Source organism: Anguilla rostrata, chromosome 11, assembly GCF_018555375.3.
Source record: "Anguilla rostrata isolate EN2019 chromosome 11, ASM1855537v3, whole genome shotgun sequence".
Classification (NCBI taxonomy): Eukaryota; Metazoa; Chordata; class Actinopteri; order Anguilliformes; family Anguillidae; genus Anguilla; species Anguilla rostrata.
The window spans coordinates 37,101,558-37,126,171 of NC_057943.1; the positions used below are offsets into that span (position 1 = coordinate 37,101,558).

The following is a 24,614-nucleotide window of genomic DNA, read 5'->3' on the forward strand; positions in this document are numbered from 1 at the left end:
GGGACGCTAAATCGGCATCTGAGAGACGAGGATCTAATCCGGTCTTCAGCCCGAACCGCCCAGCGCGGTCCGTCTCTCGAGCTCAGCGGACGCGCGGCGATATCGCCGGGATCCGCTGTGGATTTCCAGCGACCCGGCGGATCAGACGTCAGGCAGGGGCAGGGGCAGGGTCCGTATCCGGAACTTTCCGGTGGGGGGGTTGGGGGGGGGGCGAGCTCCTAGAGACTGAGCGTCAGGCAGGCACAGCTCTGACCTCACAGAGCCACGGAGGAAATGTTTGCTAATTGTCAGGGGCTCGCCCCGTTAAAATGCCGGTCGTTGGCATAGCGATGCTTCCTACTGTCCGGTATCGAGTCCGCTCCCGACCATACCAGCATCGGCCACGACCCGCGGTCCCACGGGGCGGTGTGGAGCCCTCCCCATCCCCCATGAGAAAGGGTGGGAGGGTTCCGGTTGTCCCTGTACAGGATTTATTCAGTACCCTCACTGCACGAGAATGAGTCTTCTGGTCAACAGGGCCCCTTGCAGTCTCGCTGCCCTAGCCTGCCCCAGCTTCCCCGGCTGCCCCGGCTGCCCCGGCTGCCCCAGCTCCTCCGACACAACGAGAGAGAGCAGCTCTGCCGGGGGACTGTGCTCCCAGGACGCGTTTGGGAGGAGGGCGTGTGCTGGCCCGCACCCTCCTGAACCGAAGTGGGACTAGGCCTACGAACGCAACTGGCAGTTCCCAACTGGGAGAAAACACGGCACAAAGTAGAAGAAGAAGAAGAATGTATCGCGTTTGGTTACAGCCAAATTAAGGGTCTTTGCTTTTCTTAAACAGTCTGAGGTCCCGAACATGAAACAAATATAGCGAAGGCATAGGAAATGAGAACAAGGAGAGGAACCTGAAGACAGCAGAAGCAGGAGAGAGCGGTAAAAGGCCATAGAAATGGGTCTGTAAACCTCAGCATTTTCATCCTCCCCTCCAGAAACAACAGCCATGCAGCGCAATCATTCACACAGACACGTTGGGTTTCCACAATGCAAGTCAAACACAAGGTCATCATAACATTTATATTTTGATCGGTAATAAGTTAAATCCATCATGCATTCACTCACTACAGTACGTCCACGTCATTTCGACTGCGATCGTTTGCCTTGCCACTGCAGTCGTTAGAACGAGCCAAACGTTCTCCGAACATTTCCGTCGTCGTCGTCATCATCATTTTCCATCTTCATCGGTCACGTGCCCTTCCTCACACGGTACAAAAGTCACAGTTTGAGTCGATGTGTGTAAGTGCATGTGTGTGGTAGAGGGTGAAAATACCTCAAATTTCATTTAATTCTTGAGACTACAGGCTCAATTTAAACACCTGCACTGTATAGTCTATTTACAGAGCTGTACTGTATAGTCTGTATTCACACAGCTGCATTTTATCGCCTCTATTTAAACAGCTGTCTGAAATAGTCTCTATTTAATCAGCTGTATGAAACGGTCGCTATTTACAGCCATACTGCATCGTCTCAATTTAAATTGATGCATAGCTTCCAAGCCAGTCAGGTGCACTTAATTACTAAAGGAAATAACAACAGTGGGCCCCAGGGACCTAGACAAATACCATCACTACAACCCAATCAACCAATCAGGTGCAATCATATAACCACCCAATCAGTGTCATCAACCAAATGCCATTGTGCCTGAAATCACCCAAAGTGATTTTTTCCAAGTTATATGTTCACAAAGGCACCATCTACTCTTGGCTTTTAACTCACACCATTGCTAAAGAAACTTCCATCGTCATAACCCTCTCCTTCCTGAGGTTCTGCCAAACCAATTATTGCTGACCACTTTTCAAGAGGACAAATAATAGTAGTGGTAAAAATAATACGTTTTATCATCCCTAAATGACTGAATCTGAATCATAATACAATTGTACTTTGCCATCATATTACAGAAACATTATTTAGCTCTGTAAGATAACACATTTGACCATGTGCACGTATGATGCTACTCATGTCCTGGAAAGTAAAATGGTTTCCTGAAAGACAGCACAGGCTCTCTCTTCCTTCCCAGGGGCCATATCAATATTTTATACTCAATGAAAAGAGAGAAAGTGAGAACATGCTTCCGTGGGATCAAAGGAATACACCTGCTTGCGTTCAGTGGAAATACTGTGAGTCACAGTATAGCAATCAGTGTACACAGTCAGAGTACACTGGGAGTCAGAGTACAAAGTCGGAGTACAGTGAGCGTCAGTGTACAGTCTGAGTCAAGGTATAGTGGAGTTAAGAGTACGTTATGAGTCAGAAAAAAGTAGAAGTCAGAGTACACGAGTCAAACGTGGGAGTCAGTGCACACTGAGTCAGAGTCAGAGTACAGTTGGAGTCAGTGCACACTGAGTCAGAGTACAGTTGGAGTCAGTGCACATCGAGTCAGAGTACAGTTGGAGTCAGTGCACACTGAGTCAGAGTCACAGTACAGTGGGAGTCAGTGCACACTGAGTCAGAGCCAGTGTACAGTGAGCCAGTGTACACTGAGTCAGAGTCACAGTACAGTGGGAGTCAGTGCACACTGAGTCAGAGCCAGTGTACAGTGAGTCAGTGTACACTGAGTCAGAGTCACAGTACAGTGGGAGTCAGTGTACACTGAGTCAGAATCAGAGTACAGAGGGAGTCAGTGTACACTGTCAGAATTAGAGGTCAGTGTGAGTTAGTGTAAAATGAGGGAGTCACAGAAAAGTCTGAGTCAGTACAATGTGAGAATACGGTGTGAGTCAGAGTATGTTGTGCCAGTCAGGGTACAGAGGCTGCAAGAGTCATAGCACAATTAAACGTAAGTACAGTGTGAGTCACACAGAGAGGACAGCACACACAGGAGAAAGAAACCGGCAGAAGGACAAACAGGAACAGAGGGTAACCAAGAAGGATGAGAGGCAACTATTTTCTTCCCCATTTTTCTCATATTCTGCTTCTCTATTTCTCTCTCCATGCTGGTCTTCTCTTGCTGTTGACAGTTCCAATTATTTTCATAGTTCAACGGTATGGAATTTTTTGTAACCCATTTGAAATAGCTTGCGTGGTCCATGTGAAACAGACGACGAGGTTGTGTTTAACATGCAGTTACAGAGGAAGGGTCAGTTCTGGGTCTTTCCCAGTGATAGCGATCGATCCAGGCTGCGTGTAGCCGACACTGTCCAATCCAGGAGCAGGCTGAGGTGGGGGGGGAGGGGCCACCTGATCTGCAGGTTACCTAGAGGAGGGGCTACTGCACTCGGAGGCGGGGCAACAGAACTGATGGGTGATGTCATCTTCTTCCTCTTCTCTAAGAGCAACACAGACATGGACGGACAGACGGAGAGACGAAGAGCGTAAGACAGGAATACAGAGCGAGAAATAGAGAACAGAAAACGAGAGCGGGAAAGACGAGGTGATGGTGATGGTGAAGATGGAGGAGAGCAAAAGCGAAAGATTTCTCTCTGTCCCTCCCTCCTTCGATTAATGCATTATAAAGACATGCTTTGCACGTTCTTTTTTAGTGAAGGGAGCGATGGTATGGCAAACTATTTGAACTTCAACATAATCAATTCACCCAGCTCTCTTCTTTCTATTGATCACTCTATTTTGATGTTAGCTGGGGAAGGACTAGTCTCATAGATGATTATCCTGGCTGTTGAGCACCACTTCATCACCCTGCGTAAGAGATGGGCAGAAGTCCCACACACTGGCATCATCCGTGCCGAGCCATTCTCACAGCGTGTAACAATGGCATGAGAGCCAAAATGTCCGCTCTCACCTGATTCACACTCACAAATAAACAAGTGAAAGGAATAAACAACGTGTGTCTATGAGTTGGTATTTTTGAGTACGAGCTCTACAAATTTTTGAGGTTGTTTTTATTTATGTTAAATGCACCAAGCTGGATTTCACTGCAGTAGCTGAGTACGTTTTATAATACTGTTTCCAGGACATTTAAAGAATAATTAAAAACTGACCAGCAATAATGCTCTCAATTAATGCTTTTGCTTCACTTGAGCATGATGGTCAGCTGGAATTTGATAAATCACACCAAGCCTTCTTGTGGGTTTGACTCCACTTGCATATCCTTTTTACTAGGATGCTGTTACAGTAGCTGTCCACCAGATGTCAGGCTTGGAACACAGTCCAGTTTCGTCTCAGAAAAAAGGGTTCTAAGGCTTTGAACAAAGAGCCTGAAAAATGGAACCTTTAGAAAAAGAATCCTCAAAACTGATGCCAACGTAATGCTGCCCCAACAGCTTCTGAAGGTTAAGCCACTCGAAAAACGATGTTGCCATGTATTGTTTTTAAGCTCTGAAAACAGTCTTTCATATCAGTATGTTACCAAGAGGAAAAGGCAAGCTACATGTTAAAGCGTGGCTGTCTCTATTTAGCACTAGCATGTGGCACCTTCTGTCCCAAGTACCCTACTTACGCAAAGCAGCTGATGAACCAGCATCTTTAGGTACGCAGTAGGCCCTAGTGTTGGTCACAGCCAGAGAATTTAAATGTTCTCAGTTCAAAACAGAGAAAAACAGAGAGAGACAGAGAGAGAGAGAGAGAGAGAGAGAGAAAGAGAGGAGAGAGAGAGAGAGAGAGAGGGAGAGGGAGAGAGAGAGAGGGAGAGAGGGAGGAGAGAGAGAGAGGAAGCAGAAGAGCAGAATAAAAGATAATGGCAGAGCTGAACTCATGCAGGGAATGAGAGGCTGGGGGAGAGAGGCGGGGGGTTTGAGCTGAAAATGGCGCATATGGGCGCGTGTGTGGAGGGGGTGTGAGTGAGTCAGTCTGCCACAGTGAGTGAGAATGTGCCAGGTAGGGGGCGGGGGTTGGGTGGAGGTGACAGCGGCCTATAATTGTTGAGGGGCGTGCAAACGTGTGATTTCACAGGCTAATTTTGGAAGCGCACTCTGGATAAAGGAACACTTGGGATTAGAGACAGAGAAAGTGTCACCCACACTCCACCTCAGCACGGGACTGAGCGTTACTGCGTCACACAGCGCCCCAGACTGAGCCTCCCTGCGCATCATTACCCAGCCTCCCCCAGTGCGTTCACCTCCAGCCTCCATCTCCAACACAGAAGGCTCATCGCTAAAGCAGGGTCACACTACACACCTCAGCGGGAATCCTGGTGCAGTTATCTACTGATCCCAGCTCAGGTATGAACACTGGCTGTTCCCAAATCAGGCACGATGAGTGACCAATCCCAGCTCAATTACAGTGACTAAGGTACAGTGAGGGACTAATCCCAGCTCAAATAGTGACTAACCCCAGCTCAGGTACAGTGAGTGACTAATCCCAGCTCAATTACAGTGACTAAGGTACTGTGAGTGACTAATCCCAGCTCAGGTACAGTGACTACGGTACTGTGAGTGACTAATCCCAGCTCAGGTACAGTGAGTGACTAATCCCAGCTCAATTACAGTGACTAAGGTACTGTGAGTGACTAATCCCAGCTCAGGTACAGTGAGTGACTAATCCCAGCTCAATTACAGTGACTAGGGTACTGTGAGTGACTAATCCCAGCTAAATTACAGTGACTAGGGTACTGTGAGTGACTAATCCCAGCTAAATTACAGTGACTAGGGTACTGTGAGTGACTAATCCCAGTTTGGGAACAGTGTGTGACCCTCACTGTGGCCCTGTGTTAGTCTGGTGACAGCGAGCCATGTTTCTGAATGCTGGTGGGGGGCAGTAGTTGGGGGCGAGGGGAGGGGTGTGGGGGAGTTGGGGATTATCAGATGAAAGCATGGCTCCACATGCCAGCCATTAATGTGTAAATATGCAGTTTGAGCAAACAGGATCAAACTGGTTTGAGGCAGGAAGTGGGGGAGTGTCCAGCCCGGACTCCGCCCTCTCAGAGTAAGAGTCATGCAGGCAGAGGGAGCGGGTGAGAATAATGGGGGTGAGAGGAGAGAGTGGAGGATTGTGGGACTGGTGGAGGACTCTGGCCCTTACCTTGCCTGCTCCGAGGGCCTGGCAGGGGGTAGGGCCCCAGGTGGGAGGGGCAGGAGGAGCCGGGCGGGGCAGCAGTACTGATGGTGAGTCGAGTGGCTGTTAGCTGTCAGACTGGGGTGGAAGGAGGAAGTAGCAGTAGCAGTAGTAGTTGTGGTAGTAGGATTGATACGAGTAGTAGAAGTGGAATTAGGAGGTGACCTGACACAGAGAGAGGGAGAGAGGGGGTAGAGAGAAAGAGAGAGAGAGAGAAAGAGGGAAGGGGTGGGAGAAAGAGAAAGAAAAAGGGGATATAGAAAGAAAGAGGGAGGGGGAGAAAGTGAGGAAAAGGGGGATAGGGAAAGAGACGGAGAAAGAGATAGACATAGAGAGAGCGAGAGAGAGAGAGAGAGAAAAAATAAAGTCAAGAAAGAAACAAAAATAGAGCAGAAGACAAAGACAGCCACGCACAAGTAGACATGCACCTGCAGCAGCATGGATCATTACAACTACAAGCAAAGCAGGTCAAAGGGAATTCAACGGGAAACAGTGACCTCTGCAGGACATAGAGGGAACTACAGTGCAGCACACCAGCCCCTAGCTCTACTCTCTCACTGAAGCCTCTGCTGTCCTCACAGTAAACACTCTCATTAAACCACGCAGTTTAAATGCAGTGCAGCTGGCTGCGGCACATCAGTACCTCACGTCAAACAGAAGGGGGAGCTCTTCCTGCACGCTGCGAGTGCAGTTAACCAACTCTACATTACTGGCCCCTAGCTTTGCACAGGATCCCACTCAACAATTATCGCAATACAGAGGCCTGCTGTATGACAGTGGGGGCAGATTAACAACAGCAAACTCATCATCTAGATGGGAAATGCAGAGGCAAAAGGTATTTATCATTTCCTCTGGCAGTTTCATAAAATTCTGTTGAAACAACGGAAAACATCTGCTGAGGTAGACAACGAGACAGGAAGGAGAACCACAAACATCCGGCTAGCCCGTCAATCCAGCACGTTCATGATCGTCCTTGGTTGTAAGATGTGGATGGTCAGATTAACAAGGATTAAATAAACAGAAAGAAATTTGACGGCTGAGCGGTTGAGTCGGTAAAAGCACCAGCCCTTATAGCAGGCCGAGCCCAACGACTTGGACATAATCAGACCCGTTCAGGGCTGTTGAATATAATGTCCAACATCATCATACAGCAATGGCCAGGAGTGGGCCAGTGTTTTTTGCGTTACTGCTACTGCCCCCTGGCTGCTCACCGGGAAACTACAGTTGACCAGTTGTCCTCAGAGAGAGAGATGATTGGCAGGTGGCTGGCGCTTGCGCTCCTATAGCCTGCCCTTTATGCCCGCGCAGTCTTGGGGCCACGGGCACGTACGCAAAATGAACGGACACATTTTGGCGGTAGGATTCGCTCCAAGTTAGCGCAGCGTACAACTGCTGACTGCTGTACAAGAGGGAAATAAGCCGAGGTCTGTGGCTCCGGCAGGTCCTAGGTCATTGGGTCTCAGGGGCTTTGAGCGCCCCTCTGAAGAAGGAACGACGAATCACAGCCAGTTCTGTTGTATCGCAAGGTCAAAGGGCAAATATGAGAAAACCCATAAACTCAGAATAATTTCTAAAAAGCTCAACAGAGTGTGTGTGTGTGCAAGAGTTTTCACATTTACACAAGAAAATATTCTTCCTTTCATGTTGAACTTTTTCTTAAGGCTGTATCTTTGAAGCCTGGTCTCTTATGTGAAGACAAATATTTTGCAGTGTTGAAAAAGCGACAATAAAGCTGGGTGAATGTAAAGGAGTCTAAACGATTGTAATGCTGCTCCGCTATTACAAATATTTATTTGAATGAGTGAATTTTTCGCGAGCGTTTAGCGTTCCCCGTACGAGTCCTCCCGCACGTCGCGCTTCGTCAATCACCGTCGCCAATTATCAATTATGAGGAACGCCGCTGTCCTTAGGGGTCCGAGAGCGGCCCAATCAGGCGATGATGAGTTTCACCTGGCGAAGCACCGCCGTCGCCAAGGAGGGCCACTGCGTTGCCACAACAAACACAACAAGCCACTGCTCCACTTACACTAATATTAAGAGACAGACAGAAGGAAAAGGGAGAGCGAGAGAGAGAGGAAGACAGAGAGAGAGAGAGAGAGAGAATTACAGAGAGGGAGAGAGAAAGACTGCACGCATCGTCACCGCAGCTACGACTAACACCGTGCAGAAAAAAAGGGAGAAACAGAAAAAGGAGAGAGGAATGGGAGGAAGAGAGGAAGATCGCAGGGTCAACAGAGAGGAAGCAAATGGCGATTTGAAAAGAGAAGGGGAGGGCAATGCAGAGAGAGAAAGTGTGGAGGAAGAGGAGGGGTGGAGAGAGAAGTTGAAGAAGGGTGCGTGCAGGCGTGGGCTAGGGGTGTGGTCTCCAGGTTAGGCTGGTAGGAGGGCAGATTGCAGGTGTGGCTGTGGACGGGTAGGTGAACCTGCGTGGTGTTCAGTTCACGAGCGATCAGAATGCATGTGCACCATGACTTCTGTGAGCATGTGCAAGTGGTAAAGGGGCTACAGTGTTAGGAGTCACAAGAGTGTCCATCCATTCGAATCGTCGGGGGGTCTGTGGGGGGGGTGAGCTCTTGCAAGTTTGATAGATCACTTTTTTTTTGTTGCCAAAACAGAGGTAAGTACCTGATTTCATCCATTTTATTAAAGAGAGAAACAACTAATTGGATATCCGAATCACACACACGTACATACACACACACACAAACACATACACACACACACATACACACACACCCAGAGATGTAGATCATGCCATTCCCCTATCTCTCTCTCTCCCTCTCTTTGTCCCTCCCTCTCTCTCTCTTTCCCAGCATGTGCCTTCAGAAATCACACTGACTCATGAACAACGAAATCACACTCATATAAGGATCCCAAAATCATACTCATATGGGGACCTCAAAATCACACTCATATGGGGACCTCAAAATCACACTCATATGGGGACCTCAAAATCACACTCACATGGGGACTTCACAATCACACTGATATGGGGCCCTCAAAATCACCCTCACATGGGGACCTCACAATCATGCCCACCAGGACCTTAGTATTACAGTGACACATACGGATATATAATTACGGGTGATCTGTCAGAGAGGCTGTAAAAAATTGGAGTAAATCAATGAAAATCACAAACTATGACCCTAATCTGCGATTAATCAGAATTTGTGATAATGCCAGGTAAAATAAAATTCTTCCAGATGAGATTCATTCTCTGAGATTCCGGAAAAAACAAAATGGGCATTCAAGTCACACTCCTTGTTGCTGGTGAATTTAAAGAACATTTTGTACCCTAATCTCCCAGGTTGAGAAGTATGATACAGGTTTACGTGCAGGTTTATAGTTCATCCAGAACTGGATTTACTCAAAGCTACGTAAAACGACCTGATGCCTGTGCCAGCGATATATTCATCTGCAGCCTAGTAATTAGGTTGGTTGCTTAGCAACAAAAATATTGTAATTCTACAGCTTGGTGCAAAAAAAAAAAAAAACAAAACAAAAAAAAAAACAACATTTATGAACAAACCTCCTACGGTGGCCTTTAAGGTAGCAGTAGCAAACACACTTTAACAAGTTGTGCAAATAAAAATGGAAACTTTCCTAATATCTTATCCCATTGGGTACCTGGCTGACAAGCGTATTTTACTGCCAAAATATATAGCCACATTAACTATGACCTTGCTGCAAACTTGAGGTCACAAAGACGTTTGTTCCCCAATACTGTTGCAACAGCTGCCTGTTTGTCTACGCGGCTGTCAGAATGTTTTACTAAGCCACTACTTTCTATTAAGCTAGATTAGATATATCACCTTGCTTTGGAACAGCCAACCCAACATAAATAACAGTTAGCACTAGCAGAATTATACTTTTAGCATAATTACTTTTGTACACCACCATATTTCTTGTATTATAACCACCATTTATGCCACTTGAGCCTTTTCAAAGCAGGATTGCCATTTCTACATTACTAAACTTGACGGAATCCTTAGCAACAATTTCTTCTAAATTATTCACCAGATTTACTGTAATAAATTGCATATGCTCACTTAGTATGTATCGGACATGCTGTAATTATACGATTAGGGACACGTTTAATCCCCCAACGCTCCGCAAGAACTAAAGCGATTAAAACAGGTTCTGTGTCGCCACCCGTCTCCCAAGAGCTCGGAGCCGTCATCCCTTCCCATGATGCAATGCTCGCACCTCACTCAACGAAAGAGTCACCGAACGCATTCACGCAGCGAGCGTGCCGGGTACGGGACTCCGAAAGAACTGCGCGTTCTGTGCCCGGGATCTGCACAAAAATTAGTCCATCTGAGGAAACAACGACTGAATTATGAATATAAGCAGGGAGGATTGGCGAAGCAGGCTTTTAGGCAAGTATGTAACAGCTGAAACAATCTTACAAAAGTGCGATTTTGGCTGAACTGGTGGGTTCTCGCTGTTTTCGGAGCTTAGTGACAATGCCGACGCTTGTGTTGCTCATTTTGTTAATTATCGATTTAGCCAGCCCACTAAACCCGTAGATCACAACACCCGATCTGCCTCAGCCCTCCCAGCAAAGCACGCAGTTACCGGTGCCAAAGCGAAACCCGCCGCCCACATTTACGCGGTTAATTTTAATAAACATCCCACCATCCGGAGCACAAGACCAAGCAGAAATTGGCACTGTCTAATGCCTCTCAGTACATTCTCCCAGACATCAAAAATAACAATTTTCTTAAATTGTCTTAAACTGGCCGAAAAATCACAGCGATACAAGAGTTTTAAAATCAAACGGCAAAAAATAAAAAGACAAAGAGAACGAAATTATATTTTCCATCGGTATCCGCACAGAGAAACACGTGAGGAGTCGTTCTTATTGATGCAATGCCCTCAGACAGAGCTAAATCACCACACGACCGATTGGAACATTAACAGTAATACTTACACGCTAATTCTAGTGCAATGTTGCATATTAATTAGGTAACACTGGGTAGCAAATCAGAATCATTATTTGTGAATGGCCCGGTCTTCTATCAGGGATAGATAAAATGATTAATACGCTCATTTGCATTGATAACAGGCTATATAATATTGTGCGCATACAGACGAATATATTGGATGTACAGGCTAGACAGTGAAGTCGGCAGTGTGAATGGACTGCATTTATATAGCGCTTTCATCCAAAGCGACTTTACAGTAGGTGCCTCTTATTCACCAAAGCAGTTAGGAGTTAGGTGTCTTGCTCAGGGACACTTCGACGCGCCCAGGGCGGGGGATCGAACCGGCAACCCTCCGACTGCCAGACAACCGCTCTTCCCTCCTGAGCTATGTCGCCCCCAGATCAGATCTAACAGAGTCCGTATGTTTTATCCCAGTTGGGATAAAACGCTACGCGTACGACTCACCGTGACACACGGGCTACACGTCAGTGTGAACATGCAGGCTACCGTTCAGAATAAACGGAAAGGGTACGTGTCATCGGAAATCACGCGCGAGGAGGAGGGGGTTCTGGGAAGGTTCGGAGGTTCTGAGAGCAGATGCCTACACGCTTATTAAGAGGGATCTATGACTACACCCTCAGAATAATAGGCTCCTGCGGTAATTAGATTACGCGTCCATGAGAGGCACTGCGAGCGTCACCCGTGCTAACTGCGTCTCTGACTGCATCTCCCTCACCATTTTTCTCTCTTTATCATCCACATCAGTACAGCCTTGTTAGGTGAACACATTCACTTACACTTGCTCTGTCTTCATCTCTGTACAGCCCAGTCACACAGACTCCCTCCTGACTTTTACCTTCAGCTTTCTCTCTCTCTCTCCCTCCCTCCCTCCACTTCTTTTTTTAATGCACACCATCGTGCAGCACTCTGAGACTGTAAAATAGAGGTCTTTCGGGAAGAAAATGCATTATTATTATTATTATTATTATTATTATCCATCCATTACCAATACCCGCTTATTCCTGGTCTGGGTCATGGGGGGGCTGCTGGAGCCTATCCCAGCATGCATTGGGAGAGAGGCAGGAATACACCCTGGACAGGTCACCAATCAAGGCATATTATTATTATTATTATCTATTTTTTTTTCTCTTTCCCTGCATCTCTCAGTTCCATGCACAGTAACATGTCCAGTGTTACTGTAATTCAACTCTAACAGCGTACATATGAGTCCAGTCGGGACCACATGTGCTGTACTCTGTAGACCATGTGTGCTCAGTAAGAGTTGATTTAACACTGAACACCGCACTGCGCGGTGTTCAGGTATAAATAGCTGCAGTTGTGAGGGTGCAGCCGTCGTGCTCAGCGCGTGGTGGCGGGCAGAAGCTGTCGCACTTTTTCCACCAGTCCCTCGCTTTCTCTTTCTCTCCGTACACCCACCCGCCATCTTCCCCCTTTTCACACACCCCGCTCCTTCGCCGTCCATAATTGCCCACATCTGATTCTTTTCTCTCTTCCCGTTTAATTCTCTCGCTCTGCTTCATCTCCCTCCCTCGCTCCCTCCCTCTCCTCCTCCCCTCTTCTGCCCTCTCTCCCTCCCTCCCTCCCTCTCTCTCTCGCCCACACTGTCCTTCACATAAGCCCTTGTGATAACTCACGCTGTTCCCACAGCAACCATTCTTTTTCTCAAGTACACTAGAGGGTATGCATGAGAGAGAGTGTGTTTGACTGTGTGTGTGTGTGTGTGTGTGTCTATGCACGCATGAGAATGCTTGTGTACATGACTGTGAGAGCGTACCGAACATAAAAGTCCAGTATGACATTACAATATAAGCCACAGTAACAGATCAACCTAAACACAACCAAACACACAAACCCACACACCCACGCAGGCATTCAGCTGCACGCAGTCCTGTCTGTATCACTACTGGACAGAGTTCAGGGTTCACCTGTAAACTTTCTGAATTCATACAGTTGGAATCTTGTCCCAAACACGAATGACCTCATCTCCAGCTCTGACTCCCTCTGACCTTTGACCTCACTCTCGCCGCGACTCCGGGCGAGATCGCGGTCCGCTCTCGGCTCGCAGGCGCCGGCCGCTTCGCGGTTCCTCGCGGTCGCAAAACCCGGTGACGCTGCAGCAGCGGCGACCTGGCCGCTATTGGCCGGAGAGTTTAGTGATGAAACACCGAGCGAGAGAGAGCGCTCGCACGGCAGGCCGGAGAGAGAGAGAGAGAGAAAGAGAGAGAGAGCGGGGGCGGGAGAGCGGGGCGTCTCTGGAAGCCCAGCTCGGGCGGCGCTGCAGCCTCTTTCCCACCCCGGGTCTGCAGACACACTGAAAATCACGTTGCCAGGGGCAACTGTAACAAATGGAGATAGCGGTCGTCATAGTAACAGAAGCATTTGCGGTTTTTAAATAGCCGCGTTTAGCTCAGCCTGGCAGGTTAGCGATCTATTTGCGCTCCGGCTGAACGTTTGCCATCGCCGCGCAGCCAGTGAAATCGCTTCACATGTAACGCACACCAGCCAACATGCAGCTCAGCCGCGTGCCGCACGCCATCCGTGTGTATCACACGGGCGGACCGCACAGGTGAACTGTCTATGAACGTGTATATACCACATATCAGGGTGTATACGCTTCACTTTTACTGGTGTTTACCACAAGTCTGCTTGTATCTAAGAACTTAATAATATGGCACTGTTTGATGAAGAACTGCCCCTTCTGTCCAACCTGTCTCATCTTTGTACCGGTTGGCCAGACAGAATCCACTGGCAAGCTGAGTAAGTGTCATAAGCCTTTTACTCGTCATAACTTTATACCTGGAACCAATTTAGCTACAATTTGGTTTACTTAAAATTTGGCACACAGCATATTTTTTTATGTGAACATGTCATATATCGCGGTGTGCTAATCATTTCTCCTGTGGCTTGGCTGATTCAGTAAGATCATTCATCAAAGCACTGTAGATGTCAAACAGAAGAAGGGTGTCCCGATTCAATCCTCTCCTAGAGAGCGGAGCAGGTTCAGGACAGAGACGAGGTGCACACCCCCCCACCCCTCCCCACCCCCCACCAACACACTCTCAAAAAGGATGTGTTAATATCCAACACAACTTTTAGTGCTACTACTTCTGTGTTACAAATAGACAATTTATGCATTACAAAGGTTTTTTTTTAACACAGACTGTGTTGAAAGTAACACACAATGTGTTGTCCTTAACTAGACATAGAAGAGTGTTGAAAAAAAGGTTCCGTAACAGTATGTGATTGTCTTTTACACATCTGTTTGGAAAGTGCACTTTCCTTCGCTACTTCAGGTACCTGTCCATCCTGCTGCCGAGCGAAAATCTGACCTCTGACCTCCCTCTAACCTGCGTACGCATTTAATCGTTTTGTCTAGATCGTTTTCAAAACCATTTTCTACCCTCAGCTATCACACAACAGCCACCCCCAAGGCCGAGCGAATGGAGCAGATGGGCAAGGGGTTACTAACTGGTACAGCCGTTTTTGAAAAGCTTTTCTATTTCCATGGAAACCAAATGACCATGTTCCCACACCGTGGCAGTCAGTTAAAAACAGTAAGTCAATATTATGTGTTAGTCACTGCGATTACCGTTCACAAAGCGCAAAGGTTTGTCTTACAGTTACACGCACCTAATCGAATTAGATCTCATTTAATCTAATCTGTTCTACTGCACACGCAATCCCAACTAACTAGGTTTGCTGATTAAGGTCAGAAAGTGTTTTGAGAGTAATGCAAAACCAAGGCAAGGACCAATCCATCTATCGATCTTTGATTCCCAAAATGTTGCCAGAATGTGGTAAAGGCCTTTAGTTCAATAGCACTCAAGTTTTGTGATTCAAATTAAGAATTCATTTGAATTGCGGGTGGTCATTCATGTTAATTCTGAAACAAATGTTTCCATTTCAATACTTTCGTTTGTAGCATTCTTAAAATGTATGTGGCACATATCCACAGACTTGCGGCGCTATTCGTCTGCGTCCGACGGATCAGTAAAACGTTCTGCGATGGTTTGGAGAAGGTCCTCGTTATGACGTTATCGCACAGCCGAACGGGAATCGATCCGGAATCAGGCCGACGTTCTGGAAACGTTCTGTCACAGCTGGGAACACAGGCCAGGTTTATAAACGACCGGCACGTCCGATGCCTTTCCTCCTGTGCCTGTTTACACGGCACACCTATTACAGTGTGTTTAAATAAACACGACCGTAATAGAGTCTTATTGAAATTCATGGAAATTATATTTGCTCTGGAGAAAGAAAAGCACTATATATATATATAACCTGATCCGGAGAGCGGTCGCGTTTGGACAATCATGCGGAAGAGGAAGTGACTTTAATTCACCGGGCCTCGCTAATCTACGGCACATTAAACATGCTATTCATTAAAGTCCCCGGTGCCTGTGTACTGTGAGGAACAAGCAGCCTGGCTCACCGGCGTGCCTTGCCTCCGCTTCCCGTTAATACAATCACATTTAAATTCAGCCAAATGTGCCGCACCAACGATCACGTTCCGTGAAAGTTGCGTGAGGTAATCTGCGAGATCAAATCAAATTAGGCACGATTCCAAAGCCAGAGAATAGAACTGAAACATATGGTCACATCTCCTAGCGTCTGGGGTGGGGGGGGGGGGGCAGAGAATGGACGCGGGATGTGTCACCAGACTTTCAATTTTAAAACCGTTTTCCAGTCGTTATTCTTCTGTGGCCGGCTAACATTAAAGCAGCCATTAACAGAACAATACTGTGCAGAAGCCGTTGTCTGGGACAGAGTAACCCCGAGAGCAGCACCGCTCATTCAGTTTTTCGGGCTGGAGGAGGGAAAGCACAGCTTTAGCGCACACATTTAAAGGTGAGCGGGTCTCCTCCCCCTTGCCCTTGGCCAGATGTCCCATCGAGCTCCGCTGCTCAGCACAACTCCTCTCCTGTCGCCTGCCACAGCAAAACCCCACCTTTCCCGCTAAATTCTGCCCGCCACAGCAAAACCCCACCTTTCCCTCTAAAATCCGTCTTCCACAGCAAAACCCCACCTTTCCCACTAAAATTTGTCTTCCACAGAAAAACCCCACCTTCCCCACTAAAATCCGTCTTCCACAGCAAAACCCCACTTTCCCCACTAAAATCCGTCTTCCATAGTAAAACCCCACCTTTCCCACTAATCTAGCCACTCACAACACACATCAAAAAATCTGGCCACTAAGAGCAGGTCCAAGCTTTCCTAGTCAGACTGTCTAATGACAACATGCCCAAACTCTCCTGTTCGCAGTATCTCAACCCAGGCACTAGGCAGCAGAGCATAATCTTCCCAGAGCAGTTTGTCTCACTGATGCCCCAACATTTCCTTTCACACAGAAAATCAAGCATCTGCAAATAGTCAAAACCAAGCAAACTGCATTCAGTGTATCAATTCCACACAGAAAGTAGACATGACTGAGTCACACGTTAAATGAGAGAGCTGGCAACGCGGAGGGCTGTCCAATCGGGAGTGCTTTAGCACACGGCTCCTCCAATGAGCGCCTTTGTCAGGGCCGTCTCCCGCGGTTCAGCACAAGCGCAGTTTAGGGAGGGTGAGCCCCCGGCTCTCCCACACAGTCTCCCCTCCCCTCTGTCCTCAGAGCCACACACAGGGGGAGCCCAACTGTCCAAAAATCCACTATTAACACGGTAAAATGCGTTGGGAAATCCACCATTAACACGGTAAAAACGTGTTGGGAAATCCACCATTAACATGGTAAAAACGCGTTGGGAAATCCACCATTAACATGGTAAAAACGCGTTAGGAAATCCACCATTAACATGGTAAAAACGCGTTAGGAAATCCACCATTAACATGGTAAAAACGCGTTGGGAAATCCACCATTAACATGGTAAAAACGCGTTGGGAAATCCACCATTAACATGGTAAAAACGCGTTAGGAAATCCACCATTAACATGGTAAAAACGCGTTAGGAAACAAAAAAAATAACCGTGAACTCACCCGTAAGCCACACCTATTATTATTTTATTTTATTTTATTTTATTTCTGTTTTAGGGTTAGGTTTAGGGTTGCGATTAGGTCTTTCCATAAACAATGAGTAGAAACGTGTGTTTTAAAACAGATGTGGCCAACAGCTGAGTTCACTGTGTGGTTACAAATCACCATTTAATGGGGATCCAGACCCACTGTGGGATGTAGTGGCTTTCTGTCATCAGAATATGAATGGTGGATTTCCTAACATGTTTTTACCATTTCACTCGTAGATTTTTGGACAATCGGGTGGACAGGGCTAGGGGGAGGTAAGAAATAATACAAAAGGCTTACAGACCTGTCTTTAATGGACGAGTCCCCGTCTGACCTGAGAGAGAGAGAGGAGGAGAGAGGGAGAGAGAGAGAGAGGGAGAGGGAGAGAGAGAATTCAGTACATTCTCAACCAACCACTTTCGCACACACAAACGAATGCACTCGCATACAGTGACATACAGGAGACGTGTACACAGAGACGTTCTCGATGAAGGACAGACTGAGTCACAGCTAAACACAGTTGGGTGTGGCCAGCCGTTCATATGAATCACAAAATTTGGCATGGACACAACACACACACAGACTGCCTGCAAGTAACCAAAAAATGCCCCTGAATAAAGTTCTGGTCTACCCACTACCTCTTAGGTAACTTGGATACTGTAGTAACTGTCAATTCTGGACTGTATGTTCTGCAGTAATTATACTACCTCATATAAGGACAAGTTTAATTACACTGAGGTCACACTAATTACTCCTACTTACAGTGGAGCACCTCTTCCTCTCTCTCGCTCTCTCTCCCTCTCTCCAAAAAAGCTGTTAAAATGACTTTATTGGTATTATTTACTGCCATAATACAAGTTGCTTAGGAATTACTAACAATTTGAGGGAAATGAAAGCTTAGAGACAGGGTTCATAGAAATAATGACAACAAATAATGATTATTAATCTTATAAGAAATAAATAGATCAACATGAACAATAATTATATTATATTATATTATATTATATTAATAATTAGCTCTGTGCAGTGTCACCTGTAGAACTCCTCTCCTCTTTCAGGAGTTTATTGCATGAGTCTGCCAGTGCTGGGAGAAACTGGGAGCACAGTTTGCTGTTATGGTGAATAAAGCTTCTGCAAGGTCTTTATGGTGTGTGTGTGTGCGTCAGGTATTGCAGCCCTGTCTCAATCTATTGACAACTGTTGTGTGACCGCAGTCTCTGTGGAGCAGTGAACGTGACAGAGTGCCGCTGTGGTCCAGCTATGTTCGCTGTGCTCAGTGAGCGCTGGAGAGTTTGTCTCTAATCCGCTGTAATTTGGTGGATTCGAATTGCTCTTGTCGTGTCGCTGTTATCTGGTCCTGAGGATGATTTAAAAGGACCAGGTCATAGAGGACACTCTTCTTCAGGCCTGGACCTTGGCATTGCGGTGCTTTTCCGATTTAAATCATATTCAGGTTTTGAATATGTTATCCGGCATCTATATTAATGGTATAAATTTAATGGCAGAAAGATGGAGAAACAAGAATGTTTTCAAACATGTTAATTGTTTAACCCTAGGTGCATATAGTTTGCAGTAAATGCTATATTTTTGCCTCAGGAAATAATAATCTTGGGAAAAATATATAATTCATTGCAAACTACACGCACTTGGTGTTAAACACTGACATGCCTTTGCATTCATTTCAGCTTGAAATGTTCTTACTTCAGCATGTTTCTGCCATTACATTTTTACCAAAATACAGACAAAGCTTTTTTATAAACTATTTTTTGAAGTTAACTGCCAGGGCCTAAGTATGACAGTATTGTTCCAACACAGTGACATTATAAAAGGCTGTAGACATTCTTAAGCAGCCTTTATTGAATGCGCAATGGTAAAACCATTTTAGATTTTAGAATTTCACATTTCTGATGCATTTTGAATTCAGAATCAAGTAAATAAAACCACGGCCTCCAGATTCCTCCATTGATACAAATGTTGAATAGTGTTGGTAGGAACACTGCAGTCCATTCTACACAATGGTGTAATAGCATCTTCACATTTAATAACTGATGTTTTTCAATATTTCCAAACTATTTTATGAACAGAGGCAAGGGAAATAAAGAGTGGAGGAGTGACACTTAACGTTTCCAGTCACAAAATGAGAGGTCTGTTATTGAGTGACTTTGGCAGTACTCAATGTTTTATCTCCCAAATGCGTCTGGACACTCACACACAGGCTCAACACACACTTGCCACTGTACTGCTCGCTGCATACTATCCAAAACCTAACTCACACGCACTTAATCCTTTCCAAAATCTGCTTTTCATGCTGAAAGCAGACTCACTGCAGTCCTCAGAGCTTTGCAGAAATCATTCAAAGGACAATAAATTGAGCTGCTGCCTCTGATCTCAGTGCAAAGAGATTCTTTTATAATGTAAAAATAAAAAGTGCAGTATTCAACATTACCCCCCCTCCTCCCCAAGATATTTTCTGTCAATTTCCCATCAGTCATTTCCCATGTTTTCATTGCTTAGCTACAGAACCACAGACAAATACAGCGCAGCCTTATTCAGAGCAATACAGCACAGTAATACGTACAGCACACTGTATGTTATCTACGCTATGCAGATAATCTGCCATTCTATGGTACGCTATGCTGTACATTAGAATATACTGAACTCCTGGGGTAGGCGACACTTGTGATTGGTTTCTGCATCATCCTAACTTCTAACTACATAACAGAATTAATGACCAGGCTTTAAGGAACATGCATGATAATGTGATGGAGGCACTCAGTGTTTCACTATAGGGGCCCAGACGCTAAATAATCAATGAAACTGCGCAATAAAGCGCAGATTGAACCAAAACCACATAATCTGTGCCACACCAGGAGCAGGATTACATCATTCCCAGTACTGTATACAGCAGGACTACCCAGCCTGTTCCTGGAGATCTGCCATCCTACAGGGTTTCATTTTAACCCTAATTTGGCACGCCTGATTATACCAATTAGCAGCTCAACGAGATGGCTAGCTCTAGAATGAGCTGAGCTTTGTTAGGGTTGGAGTGAAACCATACATGATGGTAGATCACCAGGAGCAGGTGTGGGCCGCCCCTGTGTACAGTATAATGGGTAGTGTTATCTGCACTGGGTCTACAGTATAATGGGTAGTGTTATCTGCACTGGGTATACAGTATAATGGGTAGTGTTATCTGTATTGGGTCTACAGTATAATGGGTAGTGTTATCTGCATTGGGTCTACAGTATAATGGGTAGTGTTATCTGCACTGGGTCTACAGTATAATGGGTAGTGTTATCTGTGTTGGGTGTACAGTATAATGGGTAGTGTTATCTGCATTGGGTCTACAGTATAATGGTTAGTGTTATCTGCGCTAGGTCTACAGTATAATGGGTAGTGTTATCTGCGCTGGTTCTACAGTATAATGGGTAGTGTTATCTGCACTGGGTCTACAGTATAATGGGTAGTGTTATCTGCACTGGGTCTACAGTATAATGGTTAGTGTTATCTGCGCGAGGTCTACAGTATAATGGGTAGTGTTATCTGCGCTGGTTCTACAGTATAATGGGTAGTGTTATCTGCACTGGGTCTACAGTATAATGGGTAGTGTTATCTGTGTTGGGTGTACAGTATAATGGGTAGTGTTATCTGCATTGGGTCTACAGTATAATGGTTAGTGTTATCTGCGCTAGGTCTACAGTATAATGGGTAGTGTTATCTGCGCTGGTTCTACAGTATAATGGGTAGTGTTATCTGCACTGGGTCTACAGTATAATGGGTAGTGTTATCTGCACTGGGTCTACAGTATAATGGTTAGTGTTATCTGCGCTAGGTCTACAGTATAATGGGTAGTGTTATCTGTGCTGGTTCTACAGTATAATGGGTAGTGTTATCTGCACTGGGTCTACAGTATAATGGGTAGTGTTATCTGCATTGGGTCTACAGTATAATGGGTAGTGTTATCTGCATTGGGTGTACAGTATAATGGGTAGTGTTATCTGTGCTGTGATGGAGAGTGTAGCGCTAGCGTTTGACTCACTGTCTCTGCGACGGCGCGGCGGGCTGGGTGCTCTTTCCGTCGCTCCGGTCCGGCTTCTCCTTCTCCCGGTCGCCCGAGGCCCGGTCCACCCTCTCGGGGGCGGAGCCACAGGACAGGCCGCGGGTGAGCCGGCCGTGGGCCCGCCCCTCGCGCACGGGCACGGGGGGCGGCGGCAGGGGCGAGGAGCCGGTGTTGGACAGGGGCGCGTGGCCGGGTGCGGAAGGCGTCTGGCTCTGGTTCTGATGGGCGCCGCCGCCGGACTCGGCCCCGTGCGGGTTCCGGTCCAGTCGCAGGTCTTTGTTCTCCTGGCTCAGCCGGTCCAGCTGCACCTCCAGCTCCTCGATGCGCCGCCTCTGCGTCTCCAGCAGCTTCTGCTGGCTCTCGATGATGTTGTTGAGCTCCAGTAGATACTCCACCGCCCGGTTAGGGCTCTCTGGGCTGCCCTGGCCTGCCTCCATGGTCAGGACCCCCCTCTACCCGCTCGCTGCGGCTGGGCGACCCAGGGTGACTGTGGAGCTCCCCCCCCCCCACCAGTACTGAGTGGGGGGGAGAGGGAAGGAGAGGTAGGGCTGGATTGAGCTTAAAGACTCAGTTTCTTTTCGCACTCTATCTGAGAGCTCTGTACAGCCACTGGTAGGTCTGCTTCCTCAAAACACTCTTCCCAGAGTCCCTGTCGAATCAGCAGAGACAGTCGCACAGTTCTGGAGGGGTGTTGGGGAGCAGTGGGGGTCCTGCTCTTAGATCCACACCAACAACCAGTGGGGCTGAAACGTGAGATTGGAGGGAGTAGCTAAGCTTTGATGAGAGGGAGGAGCTTAGATTTGATCAGAAGGAGATATATGCTGGGGGGGGGGGGGGACACACGTTATGAGGGTATCTGTGTTTGTGTGTATCTGCGTGTGTGCGTGAGTGTGTGCATGCGTGAGTGTGTGTGTGTGTCTCCGGAGGGTGGGGAAAAATACATCCAGAGATTCCTAAGAGGAAGGAGGGAATGGGACACAGGAAGTATCTACCTCTTCATGTTCTCCTCCGGTGTTCCCAAATACCTTGTTCCGCTAAACCACACACCCTCCATTCTCAGTACCGCAACACTTTCGGCTGATCTTGTGAAAATTTGCAGGGAGAACACACTCATGAATCAAGTGAGACGGAAATGTCAGGCGCGCGCTGCCGTTCCTCCCAGGTGGCGGGGGAACCCACGCTGCCTGACGTCTGTCCCGCAGCGAGAGGAGGAGGAGGGCAGAAGGTGCCTCCAGACTCCAGCGCAACGCTAGCACAAGATTAGCGGACTAGCGCCACCCTTCTCATGCAGAAAACCACAGAACATCCACACTCCGCTACGCTTGCCCATCGTAACAGAACACCCCATTTCCACAGATCCGATGCCCTACCCCATCTGTCTCTCAAGCCTGCCACACGTTGGTGAGCGGAGCCATCCTCACACCTGCACCCCTTATAATGAAGCTGTATTTTACCCTCCGCTCCTGCAATGCCTCGACAGTCCTTCCCTTCTTCCTCCTCCTCTCTGCCCTTCTCACTTATGCCTGTTTATTCAGAGACGTGCAAACACAGGCTGTCTCCTTCTCTTCGCCACCGTCCTCTCCTCTCTCCCACTCTTTCAGTCTCACGCGCGACAAAAGCCAGAAAACCACGGAGAGATGGACAGCTAATTGCTCTCAGTCTTTCTCTCGTCTTCTTAAGTCCCACCTGCTATTTTGAAATTACTTTCTCCACGTTAACGGTCAATGTGCCTCCCACAGATGACAAAATCGTTTTAAAATGAATGGCATTTTTTAAATGATTATTATTATTGGCGCATATGGGTTCAGTTCGTATTTTCTGTAGCTCCCTCGGCTGCTCTCGCTGCAGATCAGAAAAAAGACGCGGAAATCCAAACGACAATTACTCATATGTCTTCAAGACGTGTGTAGCCGTCAAGAACAACGTGTAATTTAAAATGTTCCAAAAATCTTCCCTTCCCTGGCGCAGGAATCTTCTCTTTTTTTCGCTTCTCGTTGTCAATGCGGCTCTGTCGCACTGTTCCGCGTGCCCGGGAAACGCAGGCAGGAGCGCTCTGAAATACACGCATTCAAGCAATCCATACCAAATAAATAAATAAATAAACTAGTTAATTAATGAATGCTAAGATAAACAATGAAAATTACTGAAATCAAAAATCACAACATAATCAACCCTGCAATTCGCATTAGAAGCAAATGGCAAACATATTTTATAGTTTAAAGATGTTTGACTTCAACCAAATGTAGCTGGCTGACCAGCTACAACCGCAAAAACATATGCCGGATTTTGCTGCATACAAGAATCTAACGATCGTCCTGAATTAATTCACATTAATTCAATATTTATATATTAAATAGCATTTATTATTAGCATATTCACCTAATACAGTCCCCGTCTTCAAAATGATTCAGCGAAGCACAAGAGAAAATCAACTGAAGTCAAGCCGGTCCTGGATTCGGTTCGGATTTTGGATTCCCGATCACAAGGCTGATTCCTGAGGTCCACTTCCCACCCCGCCGGTCTCCGAGTGCCGCACCTGCCTCCCCCTCCGCCATACTGCGCCGCAGAGTACTGAATGCGCCTCCGCGAGGCTGGTTCAGCGTCACCGTCCGTACAACTGTAGAGAGGGGGAGCGCTGGTGCAGGTTCAGCTTAGTCCTGTGAGTCAGGGCAGATATGTCTTTTATTTTCTCATCCAATGCTGTGACGTTAAATACTAGAGGGAACTTCAGTGTGACACTATTACGCAATTTAGCCCATGTGTCGGCCATTTTGGATCTAACACCGAAGAGATTTCCTAAGAGAGGGTCATTGAACTGAGCCAGAATGGCCGCAGTCTCTGATACCCCCCAAACTTACAAACGTGCATTAACGCCTCTCTGTCTCTCTATCTCACACACATGCATTCACACACGTACACGTACGTACACACGCTCAAACCCACACAGACACGCACAAACACACACGTTTTCTCTCTTTTTCGTGCGGGTATGATTTATTGGCATGGCTATGCATATTAACAGCAAATTACACAATAACAGTTACATTAAATGTACAACATGATATAATCATGTAATCTACAGCAACAGTGAAACAATTCTCTAAATTAAAAAAGGCTGGAAAATTTACATATTTTAACAATTCAGTGTGCTCTGTTGCTCATTCATTTTTTGAAACTGAAAGAGGGACACAGTACAGGCGAAAAGTATTAGGCCACCTGTAGTTATATATATTTTTTAAACTATAGGAAGAGAGGAATTTGATGAATTTATGCACATTTATTGAATAACAAACCAAAGTAAAAATCTTTTTCAATTTATACCTACAAAAAACAAAAAAATGAATTAACTTAAAAATAATTGTAGCCACGGATTTCTTCAAAATAGCCTCCTCTGGCTTTAATTACAATTAAACAAATTGGTGAATGTCTAAACAATTATTGGGGAAGTGGGGGTAGGAGGGAGGTTGAGGGCTTGTTAAATTGACTGAAATGTTAATCTATCTTAGGTTTTTTCAAAACCATTAGTATCCTAATACATTGGCCGGTAGTGTAAGTAAAATAGGCACTAAAGTTGCAAGAAATATGACAAAAAAGAAGCAGTTAGGCTTAGATGTGCGGGGCCAAG

At 46.5% G+C, this 24,614-nt stretch overlaps 1 protein-coding gene across 6 annotated transcripts in view; it reads right to left on the reverse strand.

Moving 5' to 3' along the window:
- Positions 1-23,908, reverse strand: part of LOC135234830 (IQ motif and SEC7 domain-containing protein 1-like) — a 64,654-nt gene extending 40,746 nt beyond the window's left edge. For 2 of the 6 annotated variants that reach the window (XM_064299805.1, XM_064299804.1), the window contains exons 1-3: positions 23,369-23,906; positions 20,969-23,042; positions 17,234-17,263 (exon numbers count right to left, since the gene is read on the reverse strand). In XM_064299805.1, coding sequence (XP_064155875.1) covers positions 17,234-17,263; positions 20,969-21,426 — 488 coding nt within the window. In that variant the 5' untranslated portion in view covers positions 21,427-23,042; positions 23,369-23,906. Of the gene's footprint in view, positions 1-17,233; positions 17,264-20,968; positions 23,043-23,368 lie in introns of all 6 variants that reach the window. The other 4 variants (XM_064299806.1, XM_064299810.1, XM_064299807.1 and 1 more) reach the window with 4 other exon arrangements.
- Between the last annotated feature and the right edge of the window lie 706 nt (positions 23,909-24,614).